The sequence below is a fragment of the Miniopterus schreibersii genome (genome assembly GCF_964146895.1).
Source record: "Miniopterus schreibersii genome assembly, chromosome: 5".
In the NCBI taxonomy this organism is placed as follows: Eukaryota; Metazoa; Chordata; class Mammalia; order Chiroptera; family Miniopteridae; genus Miniopterus; species Miniopterus schreibersii.
This window is the reverse complement of record NC_138106.1, coordinates 48,113,223-48,126,875: the sequence shown is the minus strand read 5'-3', so window position 1 is coordinate 48,126,875 and position 13,653 is coordinate 48,113,223. Positions and strand designations below refer to the sequence as shown.

Here is a 13,653-nt window from a genome sequence, read left to right as displayed (position 1 = left end):
AAGGTGGTATGAAAAAGAAATAGAGCTCATAAAGAAATGTACACAAAGAAGGAAAGAGAAGAAAGAAAGAAAGAAAACAGAATTCAGAGAGATCGAATCGTTTAAGAAAAAAGGGTATAAATATAATTTTCAGTCCTGTGTGTTCAACTATGAAAAATATAGGAATATTATCCCCTTGAAATGAAACTTCATTTTATGTCCATCCAGTATTTCTTTTAAGCAGTATTATTAACAGTGCATATACAGCTGTTAAAATGAAAATGCTACAATTGGAATATGTATTATTGACATGTAGGTTAATACATCACCACTTTTAAGCTTCAGTCTCCATCTGACCCTCAGTGGGAAGGGATAAAGACTGTTAATGTGCATTTGTCCAGCACTGGAACAGCATTTAGCAGTCTGTGTTTTTGTGGCCCTGTTTCACCTGGAGTTTTTTGAACTTCTCACCCAGCCTTCTGGAATATTGTCCCTGCACCCATGGCATCCTGTATCTTAGCTTCTGTAAGTCTCGAGAATAGTGGCTCTCTGACAAGCCCTTTTCTCAATTCAAAACTAGTCTTAACCACCTTCCAAATGTTGTTCTACCTCTGTATAGTATCAATTATTTATTCTATGTACATAGAATCAATGAAAATTCAGGAAAAATTATTTACCACTTTTATTAACATTGTAGATAAATAAGGAATTTAGAATAATGAACTGTGAAACATTACTTCTTTTATGATCTGGAAGCAAATCATACCAAGAGAAATTATAAATGGCACTGCTCTATAGTGTGAAATATGATATTGCATACCCAGTAAACAATTTAAAGACTGCTAGAGCGTCAACTTATATAGTAAGTTATACCTGCTTTTAATTATAGATGTATACATTGATTCCTATAACACAATGCTATTGTCTTTCAATTCAGTGTTATTTTCATTAATAGTAACAATAGATAACATTTACTAATAAGTGTTAGAAACATACTCCATTTTGAAATGCTTTGCAGCTGGCAAAATTACATTTAAAATGATCATACCAGAAAAAATGATTTGTTTAGTATATGGTTTTATGACAATTGCTTATCTATCTGGGGGAGAAAAAAAAAAGGGCCCTGGCCTGTGTAGTTCAGTGATTAGAGCATCAACCCTCAAATCAAAGGGTTGTGGGTTTGATTCCTGGTCAAGGGCACATACCTGGGTTGCAGGTTCTGACCCAGTTGGCTTCATGGGGGACACAACCAATCGATGTATCTTACATCAGTGTTTCTCTCTCTCTCTCCCTCTTTCCCTCTCCCGCTCCCTATCTTTTCTTGGGCTACATACAGGAAAACTATTTCTAGCACTTTTGCTATTTCAATATCTAGGAAATCCTATAACACATGAGTTTATTCTGATTCAGGATGATTAATAATTGGGAAAAAGTTTGTGAACCACTGGCATATTGAGCCTTAGAGGTATTTTTATGGATTCTAAATTATTTCATATTAAAATTACATAGAATTTAAGATTGCTGTATTTACACTAATGCTGTATCTACCAAGCTTCTAAAAAGCTGACTTTCCAGTGTTATTATCAGTGCCAGTCATAATAAACTGAAGGTTTGTAGAGTGGCTTTATGCACAGAATAAAAATATGCTAGCTACCATATGCCTTTGGATCTGATAACCTTAGGTTATCTTAACAATCAATTATTTTTATTATTACTGTTATTGACAGAGAACCTTCAGGATGAGACCATGTGGAAGTGTAGAGAGATTTGTGGACTGATGGTATCAGTTCTGATTTTACTTACTAGTCCTGACTTAGCCATTAGCTAGTTGTATGACTTTGTAGCTCCCCCCAATACTTTTAGAGGTAAGAAAGTTATAAAATTATGAGTGTGGTTTTAAACATGTTGATAACTTTTCTGGAACTCAATTTTTATTTCTATAAAATGAGAAGGGTGGATTATCTAGGTGAGGTTTCAAGTCTCTTCCAGCTATAACAATTCTAATGCTAAAACATCATATTATTCTAAGTAGAAAATAATTTATGAATGATAGGTATTTGTTCCAGGATGTCAGAAAGCAAAAGGTTAGGATACCAGAATATCATTAAATACAAACTGAAATGTCAGGTACATTAGAAAACGGGAACTAGAGATCTTCAGTTTGAACTTTAGCTATTGGCATTTGTTTGAAAAGCTGTAGTGTATTGAATAATATGAAAAGTATTGCAGCTGTGCACAAATGCCACTTGTGCCACCAAGGCCTCAGCCTATCTGTGGGCAGAAGGTGCACAGGGCAAGGGCAGGACTTGGTGAGGCCTCGTTAGGTGTCCCCCTGGCCTGCCACAGGCCAGCAAACCTCAGCAGTACTGACACTGGTGGGGAGCACTCCACCTTCCTAGTCTCTATCACCCAGTTCTGCTGATACTGGAGAAACTCACGAATCTTTAATCTTTCTCGTGGTCTCATGGAAATTCCCCTATCATCCATTTTTTCATTTGGCCTATGGGAATGGCACAAACCAGGCCTCAGAAGTAGGCAGAAGCTCCGTAGGAGAAAAAAGGAAAAATACTTGAGGGAGAAAGGAAGGAAAGGGGAAGGATGGGAGAGGGAGTAAGTTCAGGAGTCACTGAGAGGAGACTGGGATGATCTGTCACGGCTTGGCCTGCAAAGTCAGACTTGCTATCTCTGAAATCTGAATATACACCTACTTCATCAGGCATGAAGTTGCAGGTGAGGAAGCAAGAGTTAGACCCCTTGAATTAATTAGTCAGTTTCCAGAGAACTCCCTTTCTGCTATAGAGCTTATTGCCCAGGAGACAAAACTGCCTCCTCACACTCTGAACTTTCGCCCACTCTTCTCAAGTCCACTGTGCTTGAGAAGGTATTGAAGTGTTGGCCTTGCTTTTACCACCTTCAGTGTCTTTTTAAAAAAGCTTTATTTCCATGATATTTGTTAATCACTCTGTTTTTTGTATTGCTGAATTGGAACTTTTAAAAATTTCTAAGTGGAACTGATGTGATGCATGTGTCAGGTAACAGATTTCTAAAGGGCAGGTTAGCTGTGCATCTCAGTGACCCCCACTCGCATCTCCTGGAATCAGTCGGTGAATTCTAGAGATTCTAGAGAGCACCCGCACTGCCTCAGCTCTTCATGAAGCTCTCTGGGAATTCAGAAACCATGGTCCTTATCCACAAGGAGCTCAACTGTTACTTGCAAAACAAAACAAGCATGTAATGACACACAAAAATAGACATTATACGATTGACTTCACTTCACTGAAGATTGGGAATAACTTTTCTTTTGTTTATCTGTGTTATTTTTGACAGTCAGCCCAGATCACTAAGTATTAATTTCTGAAAGCCGGCTTCTTTCACTCGTGCTTAGAAAGCATTCAGACAATCACAATGAGGTGCATTTATCTTTCAATATGTGAAGGCAGAGAGACTTTTCATTTAAGCTGGGTGTTTTTTCTTTTTCACATTGCCAAGCTTATATACCTAATTTATGTTCTGCCATCTGTTTCTAACTACCAGAATGAACAGTATAAATGGAAATTTCCATTTCCTCAGGAAACCAACTTCCATCCTCAACATTCTGTTGAAACTGCTTTTATTCGGATCAGGAATAACCTCCTTGTTGCCGAATCCAGTGGTTACATTTCAGTTAAACTGTTTGTTTTGATGCTATCAACCACTTACTCTCATCTTCTTGATACCCTTCTCTCCTTACTCTTCTTAGTTGCTATGATGTCCATCTTTCCTTTTATTTTTTCCTGACTTTGTAATTGTTCCTTCTCAGTCCTCTCTCTAGATTCCTGCTGGTCGGGGCACATACCTGGGTTGTGGGTTTGATCTCAGTCAGGAAGCTTAAGGGGATGGGGGAGGTTGATGTTTCTTTCTTTCTCACTTCCTTCCTTTCTCTAAAAAGGAAGGATTAAAAAAAAGAAAAAATAAGTGCGTGCGTGTGTGTGTGTGTGTGTGTGCGCGTGCGCGTGTATAGTATTCTCCAGTTTTTGTTCCCAACTCCAATGTGTATCTTTTAGCTTAGAACTCTTTCCTTAGCTTCTCACCTATATTAAAACACTTATTGGACATTTTTACAGAAGTATGGTTATACACCTTCCCCACAACAAGGCATTCACCTAGCCATATGTATTGTGTGACTAGAACCAGTTCCCCCAACCATCCTCTCCTCTGTAGCCCCAATATTGTTGCCAGTACTGCCAAACTGTCCTTGTCCTGGACTCCACGCTTGAAAGTGTCCCACTCTGGCTTTCCTCCAGCTTTGCCATTCCCTATGGGCTGAGGAGTCTGTAGGGCCAAGGAAATGTGCCCGCCCCTGCCCACCACCATGTAGCTGTGCAAGACCCCAGAAATCCCTGCAATGGGCCTCCTTCCCCGGTCCGTTCTTCCAATAGTGGCATGCCTCGTGTGTACTCCCTAGTCCCAAGGCACAGCTGTTTGGAAGAGGAGAGATGGCGCTTGGATGGAGCTGGGCCTTCAGGTCCATGTGCATACCTGTGAAACCCCTGATGCGGTAGATCAGAGTCAGAGGTCCGAGGAGGGAAACATACAAGGACCTCCATCGGTACTCTTGTCAGAGGCTCACAAGCATGGGGGCAGGACTAATTATTGCCTTACTTTTCTTTATATTCCTGACGCAGTGCTTCAACTACTTTTAGAGATTCTTAAGGGCCAGGGCTTTACCTTTTTAACTTTATATTCCTATATACTTAAGCCTATCACAGTGCCTACCCAACACACAGGAAATAGTACATGTTTGTTGAATGAGTTAAGTAACACAGCATATACTGAATCATTTATAATTATTCATCTCCTTTATTGTCATTGTAAAGTTTACTGTGATGTTTATGTGATTTTATTATGTCTTATGGCCAGCATTTTCCCAGAAAAACATGCCTTTAATTTTGCATTACTATTAAATGGGAAAACTAGAGTTTATATATAAAACTGAGTTTTATTTTTAAATATATTTTTACAAATTATTTTATAAAATAGAGTTAGTTAATGGTAAGTAACAGAAAACAGTGTCAGGTAAACATAAAAATCTTGATAATACAGGTTAGTATTATATCATGGTTACTAGGACAGCAGGGCTTATAACCAGTTATATTAGTAACTGCCAAGCCCTGAGGGGCTCTAGGATACAAGTGTGAAAGGGAGCAGGACTATATTCTGGAAAACTTAAAGATGCTGGTAAAAGAGGGATTGGGTTTCCCTGCCAGGGTTCCCATGAATTCAGAGGGTAACCCCAAGATTCTGTAGGTCCCAGTTCTCCTATTGAGATCATTTGTGAGGAGTGTGTTTGTGTATGATGACTTTTAATACAAAAAGCACATAATTATTTAAATTAGAGTAATTTTTAAGTACTAAATCAGCATGTTTTAATTCAAGATGGTTTTTCAGTATGATAAATGCGTATGTTCTAAGTTCACACTCCCCCCAAGTTCAGTGACCTTGGAGACTTAGAAATGCCCCTAGTATCATACCTGCTTTGGTTTTTACTTTAGCATGTATACCATGTTATAGTGAGCAATACTCTGATCTATCTGAGAATTGAGTAAACTGGACTTGGATGATCCTTACATTATAGCAAGCTCACACATTCTGACTGGGGTTTGCTCTTTGGACAATAGTCTATTCATGATTCCACAGAGGGGTACCAAAATGTTAAGCCATGGCAATAATTTGAGTTTTAACCTTAACTTTCAGGATTCATACTGTTTTTTTTATGTTTTTCGTTTTGTCTTTCATGTTCTCTTTCTACTCTTAGCATTCTTAGGCATAAAAAAATGTCCTTATTCCACCCCTTCCCTTTCTAGATGAGATGAGTCTTTCAGGAACACCTCATTAAGAGTATTAAATATCAAAGCAGTTACCTTTATGAGCCATCATGTGCTGCTTGTTACACCATCACGAGTCGTGATTAAGGGAGTCATGATTAAAACCACTTAATGACATTGTTTCAAGAATATTTCTATGATGAAATTGCTGCGTGACAGCTTGGGATCCACTGACTTTTGCAGGAGGTATTCAGTTTATAAACACTTCAAATTGCTTTTGTCATCAAGAAAATAGTTCCCCTTACACAAGAAGATTTTAAAAGGTCTTTAGTTATCTTAATTTAGTATTGACAAATTAAGTATTAACTGATTAGTATTGACTTAATTTAGTTTGAAGCTATTTTGCCTTCAAATAACTTTTCCAATTTTACAAAGATGTGAGAAGACCTAATTCACATATTTTGCCTCCCACTCACTTATGCTTCTACATTAGGCCCCAACCCCTCTTTCATGTGCCTGTTTATTACTTCCTTCGGCATTCAAATACCTTTAGATAAGTAGCTTGAGGGGGCAATTGTTTAAAAGGAGGATTTGGCCCCCACATGGTGATTAAAAAGCAAAACAAGCAAAAAAAAAGTAGTTGCTCTCACATATATGCTCCGTATACTGTCCCTGCCGTTCCCTTTACCTCTAAGGCAGAAGTGGACTCACTTCCTTTCTTGTTTATGGTGCTTTGGACTTCTACCTTCTTTTCTTCAGGGCCATTCAGGAATGTGAATGTGTATGTTGGGGACGGTGAAAGAAATGTGGGGAAAGGGTTTGCTCAGCAAGAAACACGATGAAGCACTGAGTAGAATGCTGAGAAAAGATGGTCAGGAGAACAGGTGGAATGGGAGCAAGGAACTGCTCTTCACGAACCCTTACAAGTAATGTCAGTCAGAGAACTAGAACTGCAAGGAGCCTAGGGATTCTGTGACTACAGTGCCTCAGCCTAACAGGTGCTTAGTATATGCTTATGTAAGTTAACCTCAGTTTACGGGAGAAGAAATGGAATCCCACCAAGGGACGTTACTCAGTGCCATTCAGCTAGTTAGTTGCGGGCCAGGTCACCTGATTCCACCAATTCCTCTTCTATTAGAAGGTACTATAATGACCTTTCTTTTTTCTTTTTTTTCTTTTCATAATTTCATCACTTGACACAGAGTTGGCATGAAATACAGAGCTCAACTATATTGTTTGTAGGGCTGGTAGCACTTACTAGGTCTTTCTATGACTGTGGATTTTGGAGTCAGACTTAAATCTTAGCTTTGCCTGTTAGCATTTGGGCAAGTTTCTTATTCTTTCTAAGCGAAGCCCTCACATCTCAATAAATGGGGATAACAGTAGCTTCCCCATAGTGGTGTTATAACAAGTGAAGCCAAGTTATTTAGAAGTATTTAGTTTGATATATTGCCTCAGTAAATATTTGTGAAATGAATAAGGGGTAGCTATTACTGTATTTAATCTCTCTCAGAGAATCAACAGTCTTTACCCTTCAGGTGTGGGATATTATTTACAGATATATATTCTTATTGCCCTAGTTAACTGCTGTTTGGCTGCTGTCTTGTTGTCTAGAAAATGCCTGCTTCACCTACCTCACAGCCTTTTAATTTGTTTATTCCAGACTTATCCATGGAGGACAGCTTTTAAATGGATTGGCAGGCCCAACCGTAATGAATGCAGCTCCATTCCTCTCCACAACGTGGTTTTCTGCAGATGAACGGGCCACGGCCACAGCTATTGCGTCCATGCTCAGTTATCTCGGTGGAGCTTGTGCATTTTTAGTTGGACCACTTCTTGTTCCAGCTCCCAACGGCACGTCGCCTCTTCTTGCTTCAGAGAATAGCGGGGCCGACATTAAAGACCGTATAGAGACTGTATTATATGCAGGTATTTTGAAGTCTATTTTCTTTCTGTTCTACTTTGTCTTTTACCCCGGCCATCTTCACTCTGTTTCTGTATGCCAGATCACTTCTTATGAAATACTTAAGAGGACTAATTATATATATATATATGCATATATGTGCTTTTTTTGTTATGTAATACAGAGAGGCCTATTTGAAACTTATCCTTTCTAGAAAATTAGTAAGTTTCAAATGTATTATTGCTACATGAAAGGTTATTTAACTTTACTCTTCCCATCCACTTACCGTTAAGTTCGGTGTAACACGTTGTCTAATGTCTTTTCTAGATATCTTATCAGTATATAAAACTAAACATCAAGATCAACAATTAACATTAGTTAAGCATCTATTGGTAGGTGTTAAACCTATTTCCTCCCTTGCAGTTTCCCCTTTATTGGCCGTGTTCTCTAATCTAGTAAACCTAGGTCACCCACAATTTATTCATTTCTTCATTTCCTGCTCTCTGTATAGTTAGTCTATTGATAAGGGACAATGACCTTTTCAAAACATTCTTTTAGCTCCTTTTTCTTTATTTCTAGAGCCAAGCCATAGCCCACTCTCACATTACAATCTCCTACAGATCTCCTTAAATACAGTCCCTTTCCCATTTGCCTTTTATTATTTCCTTTGCATTCAGAAAACTTTTAATAAGTGTTTACAATATACCAAACACTGTGTTAAGCACTGGAAATTGGTAAGATCACTGATGAGATGATTATAATCAAATAGAGATATACAGAGCTTGGAAGGGCTAACCAGCCTGAATTTGGAGAGAATTTTTAAAAAAATATGTTTTTGTTGATTTTAGAGAGAGAGGGAGAGAGAGAGAAACATCGACGTGAGAAACATTCATCATTTTTCTCCCACACCCACCCCAACAAGGGACCAAGCTCATAACACAGGCATGTGCCCTGACCAGGAATCAAACCAGTGACCTTTTGGCGCACAGGACAACACTCAACCAACTGAGCCACACTAGCCAGGGCTGGAGAGAATTTGAGGAGGCAGAGGTTTCACCAAGATTGTGATAAACAGAATAAAGAATTTCATAGGAGTTTACCAAATGTTTAAGTGAGCTAGGGTATTGTGTATAGAAGGAACAGCAACCACAAAGGCACAGAAAGTATGAGAGAGCTCAGTATGTCTAGGGAACTGCATATAATTTGGTATGGCTACAGTAGTGTAAATATGTGTGTTTGGGTGGAGGTAGCAAGTGGCAGAAAATGAGGCTGGAAAGATAAGGAACTAGATTATAATAAACTCTGAATTTATTTATTCACTTATTAATTTAACAACTATATTTTGTGCTCCTATGTATCTTTCACTGTGCTAGGCACTGAGGTAAACATGGTTCCTGTTCTCATAGAACGTACAGTGTCCCAAAGGATACAAACAGGTAAACAGACAGTTGTAAAAGAGGGTGGTAAGTGCCATACAATTGTAAAAGAGGGTGGTAAGGCCTACAATTTCTGTAGGAGCTCAGAGGTGGAACACCTAACCCAGATTTTGGAGGTCAAATAGAACTTCCTGGAAATAGAGCATCTATGTTGGAACTGAAGGGATGGCAGAGAGTTAGCCAAGTACAGTGGGCAGGAGGAAGTATAGAGAGAGAGGACCATGGAGGAGAAGCCCAGTAAGGGGAGCGAGCCTGCTACATTCCAGCAACTTAAAGCCCACAGCGGCTTAGGTCTAGTGAGAGTAGTGATAGATGAAGCTAGAGAGGTAAGCCAGGCCATGCAAGCCTTCTAAACAGGGCTAAAGGGTTTCAGAGTCACCACGTTGTGGGCAGTGGCTATATTCTGAAGAATTTCACACTAGAGAGTTACAGGATGAGATTTACATTTCAAAATACGGTTTGAAGGGAATAAAAGTGAAAACAGAAGTAGTGGCATATATAAAGCATTTAACCCTGGGTAGACACCTTACTCCTATTAAAGAAAAAAATTGAAATGTAAAATTAAGTAAGTAAATAAAACTGAAAGCAAGTGAAACAAATTTTAAACTTTATTTTGGTTATATCATTCTTTTTGTTGAAAACTTAGGCAATGATTGTATCTTCAAATGACTTGATTTTAGGTACTTTTGGGTATAGCAGATAGCCCTACGCAGAGCTTCCCAGTTATTTCTTCATCGCTTTTATATTCGCCGATCTGCCTTCCTGAAATACTGTTCCAAAACATTCATTAAAAATATTTGCTAGCCCTGCTGAGTGTGGCTCAGTGGTTGAGCATCGACCTATGATCCAGGAGATCTCGATTTGATTCCCAGTCGGGGCACATGCCCAGGTTGTGGGCTGGATCCCTGGTGGGGGGCGTGTGGGAGGCAGCCAATCAGTGACCCTCTCATCGTTGATGTTTCTGTCTCCCTCTCTCCCTCTCCCTTCTTCTCTCTGAAATCGATAAAGATATATTTAAAATATATATGTATATATTAGCTAGAATTTTGCTCTCTGTCTCTTGATTTCTTATTTTGTATGCTTTCCTGTGCTGTTCAAATTTTCCATTTAGCCTGTAAATTGAGTCTTTCCTATATCATTGATTAAGCAGACCTTCTCTTGTCCTCTTCTTGGCAATTTTCTCATATTTATTTATGAGGATCATGCTTATTAGACAACTATCCTAGACCGGTTTCAAAATCTCTTACAGGTCAGTGCTGTTGGTGCTTTTTTTATTGATGGATAGTTTCATATGAAATATTCAGAAAAAGCAAAGCCAGAGGACTAGAAAGTAGATTAGTAGTTTCCACACGCTGGGGAGGCTGAGGGTGGAGAGGGGAATCATCGCTAATGGGAAAGGTGTTTCTTTTTTGGATGAGGAAAATGGTTGGTGGTGTTGACACTATTACAGATGTCCTCCGTTTCCCCCCCTTTGCCCACCTCCACCCAGCCCCCCCTTTTCTCATAGAGCGACATTTGTTTACTGCCTCAATCCTTTTGTCTATGTAGTGTATCACAGTACCACCAGGCTTCATTGCTTATGGTAGAACTTCTTACTTATGACCTGCTGAAATTTATATCTTTACATATATCTTTCTCACAAGACTGAGCTATTTTAGCTAGGTACTATATTTTGCTTATCTTCATATGCCTAGTTCTTAGTTGAGGCTCAATAAATATTGGTTAGATAAATAATACTTGAAATATTGAAATTTTGTGTTGTCTAGTTAACATTTTACCTTTTTTTTTTGCCAGAATTTGGAGTTGTCTGCTTAATATTTTCTGCAACTCTAGCTTATTTCCCAACCCGGCCTCCTCTTCCTCCCAGTGTTGCTGCAGCCAGCCAGCGGCTGAGTTATCGGCGGAGCTTTTGTAGATTGTTAAGGTAAATATACTTAGAGTCCCTGAGTGGTTTTGATTAGCACCTGTAAAAAGAATTCCACATTTATTTAATGTAATTTAAAATAGTAATTTTTCAGCAACCTATTAATTAGATTGTAAATAATTGATTAAAAAACTGATTAAATACTTTAGGACTTTCTATCAGAAGTATATCTTTAAAAATTGCCCAAAACAAAAACCTTTATAATTTTTGCCTTCACTACCAATATTATTATTTACTTAGTATTTTAAAAATCAAATCTTCTACTTAAATAATTTTCTTTTATAAGGAGCCATATCACATAATAGTATCTGTAAAATCCTGGGTTTTATGTGTTTATTTTATTTTCCCTAATATATAAATTGTTTTTATTCATTTTGTATTTCTTAATATACATTAAAACAAACAAGTGCTAGTCAATACAAAGTGAATAAAATAAATAATGTTTATTTATATGCCTCCAATAGGATCATTCTTTGAGGAACTTAATATTTTATTTTACTGGTATAATTTAAATATAATTAGATTAAATTCTGCCTTTGAAGGCTCAGATGCTACAATACTGAATTCGATTCTCTGGATATAAACTGTCAGTGGTGATTATGATTTGCAATTGGGCCATCAGAACTTACCATTTGAATTTTTTCTCCAGTTTTTGTGATAACGCTTTTAGTGATTCTTTAGCAACTCCCTCTGGTTGGTTCTTTCTTTTCTAGTCTTCCTCTCTCACCAGATGGAAGTTCCTTGTGGTCAAGAGCTATGTATTTGTGTTCTCTATAGTAACATTGTCTAATAAGATTATAATATGAGCCACAATAAGTAATTTTAAGTTTTCTAGTAGTTTCATTTAAAAAGGTAAAAATAAACAGGTAAAAATTAATTTTAGTAGCATATTTTATTTAACTCAGTATATCTAAAATATTATTTTAACATGTAATCCATATTAAAAATTATTAATGAGATATTTTACATTCTTTTATTCATACAAAATCTTTGGAATCCAGTATGTATTTTACATCAAGTCAGATGTTAAATTTCCATTAGAAATACTTGGTCTGCATTTAAATTTTATTAAATTAACAATTGAGCAGTGTTTTATCTAAAGTTAAAAATAAGTACCTGCAATTTTTCAAGCGTGGAATCAGTACATCTCTGATATTATTTTAAAGGTCTTATATTCTACAGACAATTGTTGGGGCCTTAATTGGAGATCTTTCACTTCATTTCTATAAAAATTTCTTATAAAATTTACTGTGTATTTTTTGAACATTTCTCTTAATATTATCCACTTAATTATCTTAAATTATTTTTTACACAACAGACATCATTTTGCTCTGCTGCAGCAAGTTGCAATTGTCATTCATTGTGAAAGTTGCAACATATTTTCTTCCAGTCTCTTATATTTTTCTCTATAAAATATTCAAGTAAGCAAATTACAATGTTATATCGATATATTAAAAAAATATTTAGAACTGAGTTAGTTCACTGACACCAAGAAGATCAGTAACAGGTTATAATACTAGAAGCAACACATACTTATGTGTGCACACTGCAGTAATAATCTTACTCAGTGTAGCAGTTAAAGTGAATTGTAGTTTTATCAAAAAAATGAAGTTGTGCTTAAAATTAAAAATTAGTTCTAAAGTTTCACTAGCTATATTTAAAGTGTTCGATAGCCACATCTGGCGTGGCTACCATGTTAGCATAGCTATATAACATTTTTCAAACTTTGGTCCACAGCCAACTAATGTAGTAGATTGACTACTTTATTTTTTAAAAGTAGAATGGGATAAAATAGAATAAAAATACTATTGTATCACTTGTAATAATGATACATATCTTTTTGGAGACTTTTGCTTCAGTCTCTCTATATGTATATATGTACGTACATATAGGTAGGTCACAAAGTCAAAATATGTTTCTTATTATGGAGCACTGCAAAGGTTTTTGAAAACCACGTCTCTACAGCACCTAGTACATTGCCTTCTATGTAATAGGCAAAGAAAAAAATATTAAATTGAATTATTATCAGTGCTTCACATTTGTAAGATGACAGTTAAAATGATATTTTTGTTTTTGCTTTGGTTTTGTTCTACAAGACTACTTCGTAAGTGATGCCTCCTTCTTCCATCAGGAAAAGCAAAGGAATAAAATTATATGTTATACATATAAACATGTAAACTTTATATTATATAAAATTATATATCTATATCTCAGTTGGAGGCTGGGTAAATAAATTATGATATACCAATACAATGGAATACCTGCAGCTATAAAAAAGAACGAGGGAGCTCTGTATGTGTTGACTATGGAAGAGCTTTAAGACTTAAATTAAAAAAGTAAAGTTCAGCAAGTGGTTGTACTATGCTATAATTTATGTAAAAAGATTGGGGGATTATATATATTTATTATTGACTTGTCTATTTTTAAATATTTCTGGGAAGTTACCCAAGAAAGTGATAACTTTGGTAATTGTGGGAAGAGGGGTTAGGAGACATTTTCCTTATATTTTTATACCTGTTTGGTTTTGAGCCATTTGAATTATAGTGCCTATTAAATGATTATATAAACAAAATAATAGTAAGACAAATAATAAAACAAAAATTAAAA

At 36.7% G+C, this 13,653-nt stretch overlaps 1 protein-coding gene across 1 annotated transcript in view; it reads left to right on the top strand.

The window, feature by feature from the left end:
- SLC49A4 (solute carrier family 49 member 4) overlaps window positions 1–13,653 on the top strand; it is a gene marked incomplete at its 5' end in the record, with an annotated part of 54,177 nt that overhangs the window by 11,440 nt on the left and 29,084 nt on the right. Inside the window, 2 exons of the mRNA XM_081138338.1 lie at window positions 7,447–7,712; window positions 10,917–11,046. Coding sequence (XP_080994464.1) covers window positions 7,447–7,712; window positions 10,917–11,046 — 396 coding nt within the window. The remainder of the gene's footprint in view (window positions 1–7,446; window positions 7,713–10,916; window positions 11,047–13,653) is intronic.